Source organism: Populus nigra, chromosome 1 (genome assembly GCF_951802175.1).
Source record: "Populus nigra chromosome 1, ddPopNigr1.1, whole genome shotgun sequence".
In the NCBI taxonomy this organism is placed as follows: domain Eukaryota; kingdom Viridiplantae; phylum Streptophyta; class Magnoliopsida; order Malpighiales; family Salicaceae; genus Populus; species Populus nigra.
Window position 1 is genome coordinate 20,241,537 of NC_084852.1, and position 20,651 is coordinate 20,262,187.

Consider the following 20,651-nt stretch of genomic DNA (forward strand, 5'->3'; position numbering starts at 1 on the left):
GTAATCGGGTTACTGTACATGAGCACAGTAACCCGTTAATTAATTAGCTGATTACTGTGCATGCACAGTAACCGGCTAATTATTTTCTTGCTTGCAGAACGTGCACTGTGCACGTTCTGCATGCAAGAAGATGACCCCTAAACGGTGATAACGGGAAGGGTTACCTGAGATGATGAGCTTGGATAGATGGGCTGACGGTGGTGCTGGTGGTCGGTTTGGCGGTGGCGTTGCTGCGGCTGCTCTTCCTCCTCTCTGCTGTTTTTTCTTCAGCTCTGTTCTCCCCTGTTTCCTTTGTTCCCTCTGTCAACCTTGTTCTTCCTTCTCTGCAGCGGCTTCGTGGAGGTGTTGTTGGTGGTGGAGAGGAAGCCGATGATGGCAGCTGTTTTCGCTTCCCCTCTGCAGAGGCGTTGCTTCTTCTCTTGGTTTCCTTTGTTCCCTCTGTCAACGTTGTTCTTCCCTCTCTACAGCAGCTTCATGGAGGTGCAGGTGGTAAGGAATGGCTGGGATGAAGATGATGAGCTCTCCTTGGTGTCTGAAAGTGTCTTGCTGCTGCTTTCTTCGTCTGAGTAGAGTTGCAGGCCGCTGCCCTTCTTCAAATGGCGCAGCAACGGGTGGGAGGAAGATGACAGTGGCTGGGAAGCTTGAGGACAACAGCTATTTACTCCTTCTTCTTCCCCGTGCAGAGGAGCAGGTGCTGCCTTTTCTTCCAATGGTGCAGCGGCGGGAGGGAGAAGCAGGTGAGCAAGAAAACGACGATCACTGGCAGTGTTGGTGTGTTTGTATTTCCCTCCCTCTGTTTCAGAAATCCTTTCCTTCTCTTCTCTCCGTTCACTCTTCTCTCGTTCAACTTTCCAAAGGTTCCCCTGCTTTCGTTCCTTCTTCTGTGTTTTTCTCCCCTTCTTTTCCTATCTCGTTTCCTCTCTTCCTACCCTTTCGCAGTAGCTTTCTTTGTTTCAAAACTTCCCTCCCCTTTCAGTTTCAAAAGATCCCTCTCTCTCGTTCAAAACTCTACCTCTCGTCCTTCCCATCACACCTTCCCCCCCATCATTGCTGCTGGTGTTGAGAGCAGTATTTATAGGCTAGAGGGGTGCGGGCTGCTGTTGCGCGTGGGGAGCAGGGGAGCGGCCTGCTGTTGTGCATTGAGAACAGGGCACGCGGCGGTTGGTCGGCCAGACAAGGGGCGTGGGGCTTTAGGTTCGGCCACTGTTCCATGTTTTAAGGGGCGTGGGGCTTTAGGCAGTGTGTGGAGAGAGAGAGAGAGAGAGAGAGAGATGAACAGTGTTCCCTTTTATTTTATTTTATTTTATTTATGGAGACCCAAAAATAGGTTATAACACATGTCAACAAATGAAAACCCAGGCGAGCCAAGGACGAGTTGGGCTGCAGTGTACGCAACCGAGTTAACAACCGGGGTGACTCAGAGACTCACCCCACATGGAATTGCTGATTTTAGCCCTGCAATCTCTCCTTCTTGCATTTACACAGTTGTCGCTTCTTATGGAGAGAGATGATGGAGCAGTGAAGTGGAGAAACTCAGCACAGACATCTATATATTTTTGACTCGTGATGGGACTAACCGAGTTAAGGTGGTTGAACACGGAGGTTGACTAAGCTGGGTCGACGAGTCCACCTTGTACTTCCACAGAAGAAGCGTAGAAGATAACTGGATAAGTGTTTATAAGGCGACTTTACCGAATCATGGACCGATCTCGATTGAGTCAGTGATCGTCGAGCGAGTTACACCATCTGATCTTCACGCGTTCCAAGTAACAAGAAGTTTATAGCAGTAGCCACGAGAAGATGAAAAGCAAGATAGTTGCCAAACAAAATAAGGCCGGGTCTCGGCCGGGTCTCAGCCGGGTTTACCCGGGTCGGCCAGGTTCTGGGTCAACCCACCGGGTCGACCGGGTTTCACCGGGTCAAATCCCTAGCTGGTTTTTACTTAGACTCGGCCCGGCTCCAGGCCCGGGTTGGCCGGGTTCTGGGTCGACCCGCCGGGCCGGGCCGGGTTTCAAAACTATGCTTGGTCCATTCAAAATGTCTTACCTAATCTTCTTTAAGGCAGTATTGGGCCTCCCTTTTTATTGGGATAGGTCCATTCAAAATAGCTGGGCCCTTATTTAGTTAGATAGCCCCATCGTATTCCAAATGGGCTTGTGAAACATGAGGACGGCAATGGCTGGCCCAGGTCATCAATTCTCAACCCTCCTTCTCCACTCCGTTGATTACACATTTGCTGCCTCTATTCCCGTTGGTGATTTTTTATTCTTGTTTTTTTTTTAATAATTAATAGTTATATCAGTTATTTGGAAGAAAAATTGAGAAAACAAAATGAGCTTGGTGTTTTTTTAGGAACGGGTCTTATTCAAACAGTGAAGCAACCATTTTACACTCAATAGTGCACTTGCTTTCAAGGTAAAATAAACAATGCCTTCCATGATGATGTTTGGAGCTGCATGTCGAGATCTCCAAGGTGGATGGATGTATCTTAGCGATGAAAATATGATGAACTCCTGTGGATATTTTTATTCTTCTTCTTCTTTTCTCTTCTTTTTTTTTCTGGTAAAATATAAAGATGTTTTTTAATTTGTATTTTATATTCAATTTAGTTATTATTTTGTTTGATTTATGTTTGATTTCTTTTTATCTTTTTAATTTAATTTTTTTCTTTAATTTAGTCCCTCATCATTTGGTTTTGTTATTTTTATATCAATTTTAACCCTTATTCTTTGTTTTTATTTATTTTTATCTTCAATTTGATCTTCATTCTTTTTATTGCTATTTGATTTCTTAACTATCTTTTTTTAACATATATATTTTTCTTCAATTTAGTCTCTCATCATTTGATTTCATTTTATTTTTGTACTAAATTTCATCCTTATATTTTTAATTGCTATTTATTTATTTTTTATTATTTTTTCTAATTGAATTTTGTTTTCAATCTCAGATATTAACAGGGTCGTGATTTCAGATATTAACATAGTTTGAGTTCACTCTTTTTTAAAGCTCCTTTTTTTTAAAAAAAATCGATCTCATCTTTCAACTTTTGTTTTATTGTGAGTCACCCTTCGTGCTTTTGTTTTTTCTTGCTTTTATGTCTATGCGGTTATCTCAATTCTATATTAATGGTTACGAGGTTAACGGGTTAACCTTGGTTAACTTAAAATTTTTTTTCGTTGATTTTTTTGAATTTTTTTATTCCATCTTTTAATATTGAATTGTTTGATAATTGAGTTTTATTGTTTTATTCAACTTGCTTTCAACGGGGTTGCCCTAGTATCACAACTAGATCGCATATTTGGCATGCTAACCCAGTTGGACTTTAAAGTTTTTTTTTTTTTGTTATCTATTTTTTTGTTGTTTTATGTTATTGTCATTGTATTTTTTTTATTCATGTCATTGAAATAATACGATTATATTAAACGGAGTGAAGTAAATGACTTAGGTATCATTGTTTTTTTAAAAAAACATTTACGTCATCTTAACATTTTATTTTTTTTGAAAATGAAATAAAATTTAGATCAATTTATGATATAACACGAGCTACTATGTAATAAACAACTATGGCATGTCATTATAAAATAATGATGATTCTGTTATTTTTTGTGCATTATTACTTGGTATTCACCGATGAGACCCGGCATCTGTCCCCGGCATGTTAATTCGTTAGCACGTTCAAGACTTCAAGCTTTTCCGAGGACCATACAAATTTGTGCCACAGCCTCCCCGTAATTAATATGGTGCTAGGATTCAATCTTCAACCAAACTTTTCATATATACTTGGTCAAACCAATATTTACATCCTATATATCAATCATACCAACACATGCAATTCAATAGCAGATACTACATAACTGTTTATTTTAAAAAAAATTCAAAGTTTTTTTATTTGTGTTCTCTAATTATTTTGATATACTAGTATTAAAAATAATTTTTAAAAATAAAAATATATTTTTTTAATGTATTTCCAGGTAAAAAACACTTTAAAAAACAACTACTATCACATTCTCAGACACTTTTTAAAAACAAAAACATTTATTTTTAGGGTTCAATTCAACACCAATAACCATGACTTTGATGCTTGCGCGCGGTCAAAGTTCTACCTTCCATGTTTTCATGATATTTATTTATTTCAATTGCTAATATTTCTTTTTGGCTGAAGTTTAATCAAAGCTCATACATTGCCGGGAAATAAATCAATTATAACGATCCTCTCTATTATGCATTGAAATCTAATCAATGGCGCCCAATGAATGAAACACAAACAAGTCATTGACAGCAATGGATTGCTCCCTTCGCATTAGTTTCTTGTCAAAATCACCCGATTACATGCTATGAATTGTAACAACCCTCGAAGTTTAGTCTCACTCGACCTTGGAAAAATGGTAAACAAACAAATAAATGTGACACCATTTACTTTTATTCAACAATAATTAAATGCAAGTCTTGCCCTGTTGAAAAGCCAGAGTTGACTAATGTTAGAATTAGAGTTTCGTAATCAAAAGGAACTCGTGAGCTTAATTCCATGCCTCTTGTCATGTCAATACCAATACCACTTGGTTTTTAATTTGAATTTGATTGCTTAAGGGGGAGTAATTTTTATTATTATTATTAACAAGAATATTTGAGCAATTTATGTGTATTTTAACTAATCTTATAGATTCTAAAGTTAATGATTATATAAATTTTCAGTAGTCATTATATTAGCAATCTCACATGCCTCAAATCTGATATCATAAAAATATAAATTTTTTAATCTCAAGTTTTTATCACTGAGTTATCTACTAAATAATTATTACAAGAATATTTCATTTGTGTTGGAGATTTTAACATAATTAAAAGAAAATAAAAGGTATCCTAATTCTATCGGTAATTCTGATAAAGACGTCCCAGCTATTAAACTAAATCCCATTTGCAAAGAAATAACAGGATAATATTTTAAAAATGGAAGAAAGTGAAGAAAACAAAAAGGTGACGATTGAGGTTGAGCCTTGAAGTTGTGTGCAGTACTCCTTTGTGATTGGATTTCAACATGATCAAATTGAGAAACAGCAACCATCTCCTTTCTCTCATTTGCAAAAGCATAGGGAATTCTTGATCCTTTAAATCCATACAATTCCGTTTGATGCTGTGAATGTTTTTTTAGATTGATTTGATGTATTAATGTTAAAAATAAATTTTTTAAAATAAAAAAATATTATTTTAATATATTTTTAAATAAAAATTCTATAAAAAAACAACTCTTAATATCTAAAACGTCTTTTTTTATCTGATGAGCCAAATGGCCCAAGACTAGAACTTCCCATTGCCAAACTCTGCCACCATTGACAATTGCAAAGCATTCTTATTTCTCACTCACATCCAACTTTATTCAGTTATATTGACAATTGCAAGAAACAATTGCTCGTGGCAAACATAGAGCATTAATTAGAGCACTAACTAACCCACTGACCCATTAACGTAACGTGGGCAGATCGTCGGTGAGATTCACTCTATATGGACAAGAAAAATTAATGCTGTAGCTCAGCAAGAGCAAAAATAAAATAAAATTACTGGCACACTAGGGCATGGGTCGATAGTAAATCACAGTATCCTAAAACTGTAGAACAGATAATATAAATGTTTACATGATGGAGCGTGCGTTAGACTTCTTCCTAGTTACTAATAAATTGCTAAAATTCTTAAGAGCTACTGTTTCGTATAGATTATCGATGGACTACTCATCAGGTTTCTCCTGTAACAAGCATTGGCAGGCATCTCATTCAAATATATATATACAATAATCCGCATCAAAAATAAATAACAGCAAACAAAATATGTAAGCTTTTCATTGATCGCTACATAAAACAAAGCATTCTGCAGTCAAGCCAGACCCGAAACGGTTCCCAGCCTTAAAAGGCTTTAACTCCTTGGATAAAACACAGAATCGGTAGGCACGCACATGAAAGAAACCACCAAAACCAAAATCTAAAATTTACCTATACAGAAATATAGAGAGCATTTATTGGAGAGGAAAAGCTAAGGAGAATCAAGAAATGACACGTTTTCCAGGACGATCGGCAACTTGAAGAGTCTTGTCGATAAGCTTTCTTGCTTTTCTGCTACGGATCTCAACCCTAACGCTTGCGCTCTTGTCCATCTTGATGTATGGTTTCTTGGACTTCTTCAGGGCTCTAACTTTTGATTTGATTGACTGCACCAGATTTTCTAGTTGGATTGCCATCTGGGTTCTCTCTCAGGAACAAAAACCTCACTGGGATTTTTAAAGAAAAATGAAAGAGAGAATTTGGGTTCTCTTCTTCTATAACTCTTGTGTCTTTGACATCTGCTGCTTTCGCTTGGTTAAGCTTTTTCTTTGTTTTTAATGTAGTTTATGTATGTGTCGTGTTCAACTTTGGTGTCGCTTCGTGTTTATATTGACATGTTGGTCAAATATGGGGCGTGGTTTTGAAGATTATTACGGGTTTGCCATTTGCTGTTTCTTCCTAACTTTTGGAATGGGGATGTGTTTGCTAACGTTGGGGAGAATGATTTTTTAAAATATTATTTAATTAAAAATATATTAAAACAATATAAGAAGAAAATTGGATTATTCGTGCAATTCATCGAATGAATTTGAGTTAATTAACATTATTTTTTTTAAGTTTCCATGGTGTTAATCTAGTTTTGAATTGGGTTTGATAATATGTTAGTTAAATCATAAAAATAATTGTTTTAATAAATAGGTATAGTCGGATTAATATCTTTTTCAATTCAATTTAAAATCTAAGTTAGGTCAAACTTTGAATTATAATTTTTTTTTCAAACAACCCATAAAAGTAGACTAGATTTAACAACAGTGCATGACTTCGTTGCTATCAAAATATGAAAACATATATGGTGAATGATGAACGGTGAGCTCCAAGAGCAAGAAGAAGACTTGTCAACTATGAAAAACATAATGGATGCGTCATCTATACAAAAAGTTTAGCACGCTTCGTTTGTTTTTATAGGATTGTTTTGTTTTGATAAACATGTGAAAATCCTCTAAAATATCTACTAGCATGGAGACAAAAAAAATGTTGGTTTGGTCGATGGATATGTACGTTGATATTATTGTCATGCCAAGCATGTGCAAAATCTTGATTCCAAATTGCTTGATTATTTATAGTTTTAAAATCCGATTAGATGAATCATTTTATATAGTGATCGAGTTATGGGTCAAATGAATTAACTCGGATCAACTTAAAAAATAAAGTTTAAAAGTCAGTTTTTTTTTTTCTCTTGCTAAAATTAATTAATGAAATAAAAGCCAAGGCATCCCATTCGTTTTTAAGGCAACACAATAGTTTTCTACAATAAAGTTCTAAAATTAGAAAATAAAATCCAAGACATGACTTATATTGCTAGTGGTGGTTACTAACCACTGGTTACTAACCCCGGTTATCTTAGCATCCTGAAAACAAGATTAATACGTTTCTTTGTGGTCCATAATTACCGCTTGGGTTTTCCCTGCCCCATTCATCCTTTTTTTTTTCTGAAAAAATGGGTTGTATCTTGTTTATTGCCTGCACAAAATTGTTACATTTACTTTATTCTATGTCGTGATGTCCCATTGTTAGACTTGTGGCTTCTTCCCATATCGAGATTGCTTCATCTTCACCATTTGTTTGTGGTCTAAGAGATCACAATCGGCACGAACGATGTAATAGAGAGAGCAAGAGAAAGAAGGAGAGTCATGAGGAGCTGGAGGGAGGATTATCTACTCTGCTCGCAGATCTGAACCGATATGGGTTGCCTTAAAGTCTTTTGCTCATATGCTCTTCTTTGCGAATCACAACTGATAGTGATATAGCTTTGAACTTTGAAGAATGAAGAGATGGGTTTTATGCAAAGGATTTCTTTAATGGTTTTTTTTTTTATTTTCTCTTTTTTGTTGTTCAATGGTTAATCGGTACTTCTACAAAGCTACAGTGAAAAAGCATGAAAAATAAGTCGGGTCTCGGTTGGGTTTATGCGGCTCGGCTGGGTTCCAGGTCAATCTGCAGGGCCGGTCTGGATTTTAAAACTATGATTTTATCATTTAGAAAATTTAGCAATGTTATTGTTGAAAGTATTTTTTGCTTAAAAATATATTAAAATAATATTTTTTAATTTTTTTTAATATGAATATATTAAAATGATTTAAAAACATAAAAAAAATAATTTTAAACAAAAATAATTAAAACTAAGAAGAAACACGATTTAGACGTTTCCAAACGGTGTCCTAAATTAGCCGGTAATCAACGTGCACTGTATTTTATCTTCTGATATACATGCCCAACGGTGCTCTTGGATGATGGGTGAAGGTCAACTTGTCTTTCAATGGTATGGAAGAGAGACGTTATTTTCAAGCTATGGATTCACATTTGAACTTCATCACTCTATACTTTTCTAATATGTGACCAAGTAGAATACCCAGATACATGCAGATTTTAATAAAACTTTAATTACAAGTAAAAATTTATAATATACTATGAAAAGTTTTGATGGAAAATTAAGTCCAATATATACTCGTACCCTACCATGCATGACCATGAGTTTACTGTTTAAGGCATTAAGCACTAACTCAACAAGATGCATGGAGGAACAAACCTATGAATATTTCCCCTGAAAGATTCCAAATTCCAACCTCTTTTTTCTAATTAAATCGATAAATGATGAAACTAAAATGCAGAAAAGGAGTCCATGATGAACAATCATCCACTGGTGTTCTCCACAGAACTTCCTCGCACAGTTAAATGATCTGCAATTATTTATTGTGTATATTGAGTTCAGTTTAACCAAGTCAGATAAATAAATGTGAGAGTATTCAGGTGTTTGCCGGTCATCTAGCCACAAACGATTCAAGTGCCGTTATGTAGGATACAATGAGAAAAGAATTGTCATTAAAAAAAAAAAAAAACCTAAAAAATACCTCTCAATTCTGGAGGTAGTATCAAATTCGCCCAATTTTTTTATCAAACAATTTTGATTTCTTAACTAAGACTTTCTATGGGATTTCTCAAAATAAAATGTAAGTTTTCATATAAAATAATGTCTTTTCTTACCAAAAAAAAGGGTACAATATTAAGATGATGTTACAAGATTCAATATGTTCAAAAATGAGGTTTTTTAGTATTTGGACAATGGATAATCACACGTTCACATTAATATTCTCTTATTTAAAGTTTATAAGGTTGATGATTAGTGGGATTTATAAATCATCCGATCATAAAGTTAATTATTTTTAATAAAATATTGTAATAAATGAGATAATAAGCTTTAAATTTAAAAAACAAGAGTGTTTATTCTTGTTTATGTATGATAATGCTCCGAGAAAATATAAAAATATAAACATTTTACCTAAGTGGTTTAGAGACTATATATAGCCTTTGAATATTGTCATATTGCTTGAATGGAGAGGTTGTAATATCATTTTTTTCTAATAGCATTAATGACAGATAAATATTTCTTACACAATATTAATATTGATGAAAATATGGTAGACCGTTAGAAGACTTTTATACACCTAGGGATGTAAGGGAGTGATTGTTCTTGGCTTTTAACATTTTATGTTGAGAGTTATAAGAATAAACAAACAAAGCATCATGACCTAACATGGAGCCTATAATAATTATCAATTCCATATGCATTTGGACTTAGAATGATCCTAAACTTAAAGGTGATGGGTTTGGCATCTGAACCCAAAGATGTTGGATCTTGCATTTCATCAAACTCACATGTACTTTGGCTCAACACATATCTGAGTCTAAGAATGTTGGGCTTGAAAGCAAGTCAGACCCATATAATCTGGACTTGGCATTCTATCAAGCCTAGGTATGTTAGATTTTTACCCTGTCTGTGGCCATTTTAAACATAGACTTAAGCAAAAATAACATATATAAAATATGTTAATCCGTCAATAGCATCCCAAGTCTTTATGTATTGAATACGTAAAGATTTGAAAGATTATTAATTTTAATAAGAGATATTTTACATTTCCCGTGAGATTTGATTGTCCTAAGAATTGTTAAGATTCTTGTGGTTAGGTGACTCATTTTTATTGAAAGAGAAGGTCAAATGGCTTATTTTCATTAAAAAAGGTGTCCATTGAGAAACAAAACATCAGCATGCATCTAATACAATAATGGAGTAGATTTCTAGAGATCTTAGGTGATATAAAAAGTTATTTATCCAACAATGAGGATGAAAAATTATGTTCTTTATAATATTAGTCCCTTTTGCTTTTATTTTTTTTAATTTTACTTTCACTTTTGGGAGATAAAATTGAGAACTTTGAAAGAGATAAAATTGAGATTAATTATATAGTTGCTATAATATTTATGAGGTTAGTCTAGAAAAAAGAAAAGAAATACATGTAATTCAGTCATTTCACTTTAAAGGTTTTACACCCCTCGAATACAGGGATAAAATTACAAACTACCCAAGCAAGGCCCGCAACCAGAAGTGATTGCAACGAGGCATGGAGGGATGTTTTTATAGTTTTGAAATCTGATCCAGTTCGGTGAGTTCACCCAGGATCCGGCTAACCCAGGACTAGAATCGGACCGGGTTGAAAAAAAATAGGGGAAGAAAAAACTCGATATGACCGGGTGGGTTGATCCGGCAAACCGGTTGACCCAGCAAAACTCTGTCAAAAACCGGGTTACAACTCGTTGACTTTTTTTTTTACTAAAATGACGTCGTTTTGATTTTTTTAAAAAAATAACCTAGGCGACCTGGTGACCCGATCGAAACCCGGAACCCGGACCTCGAACCCGATGTGACCCGGTTGACCTAGCGGGTTGATCCGGCAACCCGGTTGACCCAGCAAAACCCGGTTGCAACCCGTTGACTTTTGTTTTTTTTTTTACTAAAATGATGTCGTTTTGATTTTTTTTAAAAAAATTGACCTAGGCAACCCGGTGACCCGGTCGAAACCTGAAACTCGGGCCTTGAACCAGGATGGGTCTAAAAACCATAAATGTATGAACGACAAGGGCAGGTAATTGATTTTTAATAAAATACGGCAGGTAGTGCTGAATTTTGGGATTAAAATTTAAAAATAAATGCTATGCATAATCTCATGATTAGGCACGTAATTGGATTATTCATCTAAATAACCAATGAAAACGAAGACATAAAATAAATAAAGCAACCAGGAGGATTGGGTGCATACACTTGTTTATAAGTGTTAAAATGTTTTTTTAAAGTTGAAAGCGAATAATAAATCTGTAATTTAAAAATTAAAAATATTTTTTAAAATAATCTCATTTAAAAAAAAATGATTTGGGAATGGACAAGTAATTAGTCATGGTGTGATTTCATAGCGTATTGATTATTATAAGCTTGGTATTAAAAGGGGATTTAAATACACTTGTATTTTATTTTATTTTTTGTCACTTTTTAGTCATATTTGTTTAATTTAAGCCATCAATTTCAAAATAAACAGGGTGATTTAACATATGTAGCAAGTAATTGTTTTCTTATTGAATTTAAGATCAATTATGAGAAGATGAACATTGTTCATAATCCATCATAGCGCGAAGGAGTTTAAATCCATACAGCTAAATATTGTTCATGGTGAGATAGAACCTGGAGGACATAATAAATTACATGGCATTTTGCATACTTACTGGGAAATTTCATGCCCGACTTAAGTTCATAATTACCAGTCAAGAATTTGATTTCTGGTCTCACATTCATTCAATACCTCGCAACTCGCAGGTTGGTCATGCGTACGACTGGTAGATAATTCGTTCAATAATCAATATTGACAACTTAATGATCAAGAGAGGGAAAGGAAGTATCAGCCCACACGGCATTTTTTTCTTCAAGGCAAAGGCTTTCTTAATTGCTTGTCCATTTTCCCAGTAGACAGACAATGACAATCACGTTCAGAAACCACAAGAATTTAGCAGCATAAGAGAATGCCAGGACAAATCTCAAATTTGACCCTTGACTTTGAGTTTATATATATATATATATATATATATATATATATATATATATATATATATATATATATAATAGCGTGGCTGATAAAAATAAGGTGCTGTGTTTATTATGCATGCATATTGACAAATCGTAGTTTCTCACTGCATCATTTCAAAGTATGAACATGTTCTTATAAAAGAAAGATGTGTTTTGACCTTTAGATTAGCATTTTAAAATAAAAAATAGAGTATAGACAGACATCACCGTCAAAAAAGGGGGATTTTTCAGCACAACAATGGTTGAAACGCAAATTCTTGTACAAGACGTGATTTTAGAATCCATTCCCATTCACATGAGTTTTCAAGCACTGCCAAACTTTACTTCCGGACTGCTTAGTCTTGATTTGTCCTGAAGCACATTTAGGCCTGCTTATTTTCATTCATTTCCCTTCGTCTTCTTCCCCGATCACAGTTGTCTTGTTCTACGACCAAACAAGAAAAATAAAAAGTTGACTGCCCCTAGAGCCAGAACTCTTAGCAACATTCCTGCCTCCTACCAGACTAGTTTGTAAACCAAGACAGGAAAAAGTTTGCCTTGTTGATTGAATATAACTGTTGTTTGACTGAAATGCATTTAAGAATATCTCGTATGATCACCTAACTGTCGTCTCTTTTCTTTTTTCATTCAATCAAAGCTGTCGTCTAGTCATTTATTCAGAAGAAGCACACTTGCAAGGGATACAAATCCACGCAAGATTCAGGTGCTTATATGCCTAAATGAGCCATAAATAGAGGTAAAAGAGGTCATCCTGAGTAATTCATCTGCTCACTAGATACTAGACAACAGACTCGACGATAGAATCCAGCCAAACGTGTGGTGGATCGGGCATGAACTAATAAGTCCCTCCAAATGAGAAACTAGAGCAAGAAAGGAAAACAAGGAACGAGCATATTTATGCTAGTTTGAGAGGAGAAATCCAATTTTAAGATAGCTTTCAAAATCAAATGAATTGTAGTTAGACCACTAACAACTTGATCACCAAAGCGTTCTACATGATGTGGAATAGCACGCCTCTCGAAGTGAGGAACCAGCCTAAACTTCAAACCCCATAGAGAGAGTTCAAGGAGTTCGCAAAGTCATACAAGAAAGTGTTAGCAACCTCTTCCTGTTTTTTGGTACCAGGATTAGAGGGATTTGAACCTGGATATTTCCAACTCCCAGGGCTTTAGCTTGAGTACTTTACCATTGGACGAATCTTTGACCAGAGTTTAAGCAATTTTGACAAGCAGTATCAGGAATCAAGATAGGGAAAAAAAGCCCCTATATCCCACGATGAGGGTAGGCATGTGCAAACCCTCTTCAAGTACGTAAAAAATGCTCTCAAAAAGAGCAGAATCACAAGTCACAAGACTCACAACGCCCCATGGCATAATTTTTCTTAAGAAAAATAAACTAAGGATTAGCTTTAATAGCAGACTTTGGAGAGCATGTGCAACATATAAATGCTTTATCCTGTAAATCATAGCAGCAGCCGACCGTAGTGGTCGGACATAGAATAAAGCACCGCCAGACTTGGGGGATCTCAATGTCAATATGCCCACTCAATTTTTTTCCCACCAGTTTTAGTAAGAGAGCATATTAAATAAATGTTGATGCGTAGAAAAGCAAAGACCTCTTCTAGTACAGCTGCCACAACCTCCCACCCCACCCCACCAAGCTCCGAGCATCATGCTATTGATCTTTTTCTTAAATGTTCGCTGCTAAAGCAAATTCAAATTCAAACACAATATCCAAGTTATTAAAAATATCAGCTCAGCAGATTTTCAGGATATTCAAGCATAACAAGAGAAACAATTCAATTAGAACTTCAGGAAATAAAGAAATATCAATGAAATCAGAGAGGTCAGCTAAATATTAGAAGTATCGACGATAAACAAGGACAAAAGATATGTTTTCTGCGATCTATAATACATTGACTTGACATGTATCACATGCAATAAAAGTTTCAGCGAATAGAAAAGCCCTCTACTGATAAAGGAGCATGTTTAAACAAAATTGTTTAAGCCTATATTAAAAATATATTGACCTGGATGACACCGGAAAACTGAACAATTCATCAACCCTAGTCAAAAAAATTTCATCATTGGCCTGCATGAGGCGAAAAAATACACTTGTTATAGTTTTAAAATGCAAACAACACAAAGCATGCTGATTGCAAAATATACCAGTCAACTTAAAAGTAAACCTAGTTTTACTAAGATTTGAGATAATTACATGGCATGCCCCCCTAAGGCAGGTGTAATTCTTATGAAGTCCGACTTTAAATTGGATCGAGGAGATCACTTTCTACTTTGAATCAGATTTGCTAAAGACTCATCCAGTCTGACATATTGTAGATTGGCAAGGTGTAAGATAAAAGTTGTGAAAAGCTTACTTGCAAATGTGACGAAGAAATCAATACTACTGGGAGTCAGACCATAGCATTAGAGTAGCCAAAAGTGCCATTGTTGCAGTTTCAACACGGAGGCGATGGGGTCCAAGACCAACAGCTGATGCGCCAGCTTTCATCATCATGTTCACTTCTTTCTCCGTGAAGTCTAAAGCATGCACCAACAAAAATCCACACTGACTTTATTTTCCAAAGGAAAACAGGCATTTGGAGCTAGAATCTCGGCATTTTAGTTAAGCATACAGTTTCATCCAAATACCATCATAGTGTAGGCAACTATATTTCACAACAAGAATTTTTTGGCTAGAAGAAATCAAGATTAAAAGATTCCTATTCTTTATGCAACTTGATCCACAAATATGGATGTGGCAGGTATGATCCAGGAACAAGAACTTCAGCATGTTTTCTGATAGGGAATCAACAAAAGAGGGAATTCGACTTGGGGAAGCGAAAGCTAAATTGGGAACAACAAAATCAGTTTGAGATTTCAAGGAGGACAAAGAAAGAACCATTGAAGTACACATATCCCATGACAGATCATAAATCAGGTGACAGTACAGTGAAATCTGAACGACATAGAAGCCACAGCGTGAGAAGAAGAAGAAAAAAGAAGAAGAAGAAGGGGGAGAAAGTGAGTGGGGAAACAGTGCATGGCAACCATCACACCATAACAGAATAAATATGCCACAAGATATGAGCACCAGTAGCATCAATATTTTCAAAAACCATAAGCACTTCCTAACAAAATAAAAGCAATTTAAACCAACTGATAACATAATTATATATATATATATAAAAAAAAAACATTGAAAAGCAGCTGAAAAAGAAAATTAACAGAGACTAACATACCAAGTAGTTTTTGCCCAGATATGCAGCAAAAGAAAATTGTGATGAATAGGAACTAACATAGGATGTGTACTAACCCCCTTCTGGTCCCACTATCATCAATCCACTAGATTCTTTTCTTGAGGAAGTCAATACACTAACAACAGGAGTAGCTCCTGCTGTTGCCAGAAAAGATAGCTTCGACTGGGCAAGCTATATAACACGAAAAACAAAGTTAAGCTCAACATAGTAGTGATAGATGAAAAGGGAAACATTCACATATTTTCAAACACTCCTTTGCACATTGTTGGCAACAGCATCAATTACACAGTCCCAGATGGTTTCGAAAAACAAAACAAATGCTGGTGCATCTGTTGCATGGTAAGTACAAGAGATGGCCAATTCGAACGTGTAACAAATATGTTCTTGATTGTTGTGGAGGCTTTGATTTATAGTTGGTTTAGTCTATTTACTCCTTATGTTTTACTATATCCTGGGCTATCATGGGTCATATGCCAGGTCGTGTTATGTTATCGGCCGTCTTGGCAAATGTCATTGAGATTTTGTTAAAAAGGAAGAAACACATAATCAAATTAATTGAATAGGTGGCAAGGAACGAGCTGGACAGTTCCCTTTCTCTCTAATTATAACACTAGTAAATCCTAAACCACCAAGAAGCTCCACAAACACTTGTAAATCTCTCCAACTTGAACCAAGATGCTGCTCGATTTTTTTAGTGTAAGGAGGGAAGAACTCACCAGGGGCAAAAGGCCAACAATTTTAGTTGGAGGATTTAGAATCATTTCATGCAACCGCTGACCTGGTACAGAGGTAAGGTTAAAAGAAAATTAATAAATATCTTTTGATCAGAGAGCCAAAATTAAACTGATAAGAACCTCCACAACTCAATGACAATTTAACAGGACAATATCAGAAAAATATTGCAGGAGCAATTATTTACTCTGTTTAGTTGCTGCCAAAATGACACGTCGAAACCTGTCCACTCGATTTTCTGAGATTGATGGAGAACGTTCAGTCAGTAGAGGGGTCACACTATGAGCTCCAAGTTCCTAAGGAAGGGAAAATCAGAGGACTCAACAGTTACAAAAGTAAGGGGATTAAAATGGTAATAGCTCAAGCAGAAAAGTTTTTTGTTTGTACATTTAAGTCATACCGTGCATTTCTCAAGAAGCCAGTCAGCTCGATCACCCTTTAGAGTACCTAAGGGAGAAGAAGTTTGAAAATGCGATGACTGGGATGAGTTTAAAAGATTGTGAATAATTTTTTATGCACATATCTACCAAACTCACCAAATGCTGCAAATACATTCCACTTTGTGCTCAGAGGAGGGACTAATTTTGGATCTTCCAGTGCAACAAAATCAAGTCCAGTACGGTCAATTCTCTCTATGCACCCTTCTATTAAACCTCCTTTCCCATTGAAGAGCTCTACCCTTGCATTCAATTGTTCAGAGAATCACCATTCTTTTCAGAACCAGAAAACCATAAATGTTTGAGATTAAAACAAGAATGGTAATGTTCCACTTTAAATTATTTGCCAGAGCAGAGTTCAAACAATTTGGATTATTTGGATCACAAATGCAATCAGATAAACAAAACTAGCAATAAAATAAAGCAAACGCATTTACAAAACAAATTTGAGAAAGCCCTGCTGCGTAAAATGATCAAGAACACAACAGCAGCAGCAATAAGTTACTTTCAATATACTGATGCGAAACCTCACTAGATGCCTGCTTACAAGAATCGTATCCATAAGCACAAATGGCGTCCAAAAAATACAAGTGGCCAGCGAGTAAAAATGATCAAAGGGGGTACCTATCATTCGTGCCCAACCTCAAAACTTTAGTCATATGCCTGAATTCATCGCCTTGTACACGAACAACGCCACCCTGTACACCATTCTCGATTAATAGGGAATAAATAATACCAAAACTATAAGCACAGCATTGAATGTAAATAAACCCTCATTTTATCTTTGCAGTAAGTGATTGAAAAGGATGATTGTAAGACAAAAGAGAGATACGGTGCCTTGGAAGCGGGGAGTTCTTCAGAGAAGAAGCGAGGGAGGCCACCACGTGACTGGTTGGAGTAATCATCTGATGATGATGAGAATGCACGGAGGTTTAAGGGTTTAAGCAATTGGCGGTTGAAGAGTTTGGTAAAACCAGGTTGTATTGGGTTTAACGCTTGCATTTGCCCAAAAAGAAAAGCAGCAGCAGTAGATAACTTTGAGAGATAAAACACTGCCACAGACAAAAGTGTTTCTGGGTTTGTTCGCAGAGTTTTTTTGCCTCTGGTCTTGGTTTTAAACATTTGGCCAGGAGGCTGCGACTAGGGGGCTGCAAGAGTAAAGTGATAAGCATCAAAACATGGCCTTTTTACAATTAGTCCAGACTTGATTTACTGATATGACTAAGGCCCTGCCTCATTCAGTCATTTTCTTTGGGCCTATTTATGGACATTTAACTGGACTAATGCCTATTTACACCCAGTTAGGCCCATTATACCAATGAAATTTCTGGCCCATACATGCAGCCCAATTTGTGTATATTAAATATATTATTTATTATTTATAACCAAGTTTAAAGCTATTATTTATATTTTAATTAGATATTGATGAAATGTCATATCATTGCAACTAAAAACATTTATATTCAGCATTATTGCAACTAAATGCGAGTACCTGAACTGGGTTTCCTCCCATCTCAACGGCAAGCTGGAAGTTTCTCCGAGCCATGGTCTTTTGGGTTCAGGGACAATATACAGAACCAATGAGGGAGAAAGAAATGAACTCTCAAACTCGTAGGTTGATCTAAACTTGCATCAACCTCGATGGGTCTGCGTCGGGATCAAGTGTGCAAGGGGGGGCCCAAACTCAAATACAGTATGAACTTGAAGGAACCCAAAAGATAAAAGAAACATAAATAAATAAATAAATAAGATAACCCAATCTGACTCAATTGCCGAGTCTATACACATGGTAGACGGTGGGAGTTATTTTTTACATGAGACATTAATGGCTAATATCACAAAACAAAGAAAAAACTAAAACAAAATGTTGCTTTTAACAATGTCAAAAGACTGTAGTTATAGATTTATGCTCATTGTGATAATGAAATTCTTGTTTTGCGCCAAAAACATTTAAAAACATTTGGCATGAATATTGAAAATAATAAAGTCTTTTTATATATTTTTTATGGTAAAATGACTAAGTTACTTTTGAGAACAAAAAAACATTGAAGGAGCTATTTAAATTTTATATTTTTAAAGACACAGTACAGTGACCAAATTAATCTTAGAATTAGAAATTCATAACTTTTGTCCGATAGCTTTTTCATCTTTTCACCCTAGGTTTTTTTTTCTTGTTATATTCTTGTAGGCTGAGGGGCAAATTGATATGTTAATGGATAATATATATTATTTTTCAAAAGATAGTAGACTCGTGCAATGCACGTGTTAGCATGTGAGTTAATTCGCACTCTTCGAGTGTCGTGAACGGTGGTGTCTGACGATCAAACATAGGCTTCTAGGAGGTGTTCTAATCGACTTGACAACGCCTCCATCCCTAGATGATGGGTGTGGCCTTCAAACCTTTAGTTTGGCATTAACAACGGTTTTTTTTTCTTCTTTTCTCTCTCCAATTCGGTTTTCACACCTGGCCCTCTAAAATTTCAAAACAACCCTTAAATTTGTTTTTCCATATTTGATCCATTGTCTTTTTATTATTTTTTTATATTAAATTATTTATAAAATTGAAATTTTATTTCAATTTCATTCTCTTTCAATTTTTGTATATGTCAGACTTGGTCCTTATTCTTTTTATTGTTATTTGTATTACTTTGACAACTTTTTTAAATTAAATATTTTTCTAATTTTATCCGTCAACATTAAATTAGCTTGGAATAACCTTCTTAGTTGAACTTAAGTATATGATCTCACTGGTTGCGAGTTTGAAAGATTAATCAATGTTTAGTAGATTCACCGAGGTAACTTGTTTTTTTTTCTTCTTTTTAAGCTCATGATTTTTCAGTTTCATCCTTCAATAATTATTTAATTAGAGATTGGGTTCCATTATTTTTTTATAGGATTTTCACTAATTTAAAAAATAACTTGAGTTATCTCGGGTCTTTTTTATTGTCCTTCTTTTTAAATTTAGTTTTTTAAAAGAATTTTTTGTTTTTTAATTAAATTAAACTAATTGATTAAATATAAGCATGAAATGCTCATTTAATGATATTTTTCCTGGTTTGCTTTTTAAGTATTTCTCTAATGACACGTGCAACCTCTTTTAATGTCGTCGTGCAGTCTTTCGCTATGACATGAAAACCATTTCAGTGAGTTTTTTCTGGTGGCGGGACGGTGTCAACGACGAAGCGAGAACGAGTCTCTAATAGGTAATTCTTTCTTTTTCTTCCTAGTATGATATTGTCAGCTCATATTTTATAGACAGTTTTTGTCAAAAAAAAATTATTTTAATTTACTGTTATATTTTTTTTTTAATCATGTTATTAACTTAACTGATTTTATTATAATTTTATCAGATTCAGTCAAGTGAATGACTTTTGTTTGAAATCTTTCTTGTTTTCTTAAAAATATTGTTCTCACTTGAACATTTTGTTTAATGTGACCTAGCTAGCGGAATAGCGTGGTAATCAATTAGTTTTTTACTATACGGGTAACATTCTGTTTCTTAATGCAGCCTGATCAGCTAGTGTTTACGAGGGATGAACTCATAATTGCATAAATGATGGTATTTTTTTTTTATTTCTTACTTTCTTGCAGAAATTATAATATCTTAACATTATTAGACAAAGTGCTTGGAAAGTTGTGTGGCAAGACCTTCTTTGTTTCCGTGGCAAAAATGCTGATTAAAAAAAAATTATTTAAAATTAAAATTTTTAAATTTTTTTAGATTTTTTTAATATGTTGATATTAAAAATAAATTTAAAAAATTATTATAATATATCTATAAATAAAAAAAAACATTTTAAAAAGCATTGGAATATTAACCATGCTCTAAGGTAATTAAGACTTTGTTTCTTAAACTAAGGATGCGCTAAATATTGTGTGGTTCTAGCTAGCTAGTTCGAAAAAAATAGTTATGTTCTACCTAACATAATCAATCAATGGACTCTACTATTTTATTCCATGTCTAGACATTAGTGGAAATATCATCAAGCTAGGGACTATTTTCTTACCAGAAAAAAAATAATTTAATTTGTTAATTGGCGGAACATAAACTATTAATGGAAGGTAGTAAAATGTATATGAAATCACCATGACAATACGTTTTATTATATGAAATCAACTCCGTTGTATGCACAGAGCAAGCGGTCTTGAGTAGCAAAATTGAACAGCATGCAAATGCAAGATATCCTCAAGAGTTCATGGCTTCTGTTTCAGTACGTGTAGATATAATC

The 20,651-nt window shown here is 34.9% G+C and overlaps 2 protein-coding genes across 7 annotated transcripts; both read right to left on the reverse strand.

Moving 5' to 3' along the window:
* Window positions 1-5,800: 5,800 nt before the first annotated feature.
* Window positions 5,801-6,371, reverse strand: LOC133680996 (uncharacterized). Its single transcript, XM_062104075.1, has one exon. The coding sequence runs from the start codon at window positions 6,221-6,223 to the stop codon at window positions 6,029-6,031; it is 195 nt and encodes a 64-aa protein (XP_061960059.1). The 5' UTR covers window positions 6,224-6,371; the 3' UTR covers window positions 5,801-6,028.
* Window positions 6,372-13,241: 6,870 nt separating this feature from the next.
* On the reverse strand, window positions 13,242-17,532 carry LOC133697770 (uncharacterized). Of its 6 annotated transcripts, XR_009842927.1 has the most exons (10): window positions 17,260-17,530; window positions 17,047-17,120; window positions 16,522-16,664; window positions 16,386-16,432; window positions 16,173-16,281; window positions 15,970-16,031; window positions 15,310-15,424; window positions 14,372-14,534; window positions 14,024-14,085; window positions 13,242-13,694 (listed from the first exon to the last, which is right to left on the reverse strand). XR_009842927.1 is itself a non-coding variant. In XM_062120537.1 (9 exons), exons 1-8 carry the CDS (start codon window positions 17,422-17,424, stop codon window positions 14,398-14,400), a joined length of 852 nt encoding a protein of 283 aa, XP_061976521.1. In that variant the 5' UTR covers window positions 17,425-17,530; the 3' UTR covers window positions 13,242-13,694; window positions 14,372-14,397. The 6 variants fall into 6 exon arrangements, 4 of the variants coding, with proteins under 4 accessions (XP_061976521.1, XP_061976529.1, XP_061976552.1 ...); XM_062120537.1 differs by lacking the exon at window positions 14,024-14,085; XM_062120545.1 differs by lacking the exon at window positions 14,024-14,085 and having other exon boundaries at window positions 13,242-13,697.
* Window positions 17,533-20,651: the final 3,119 nt, after the last annotated feature.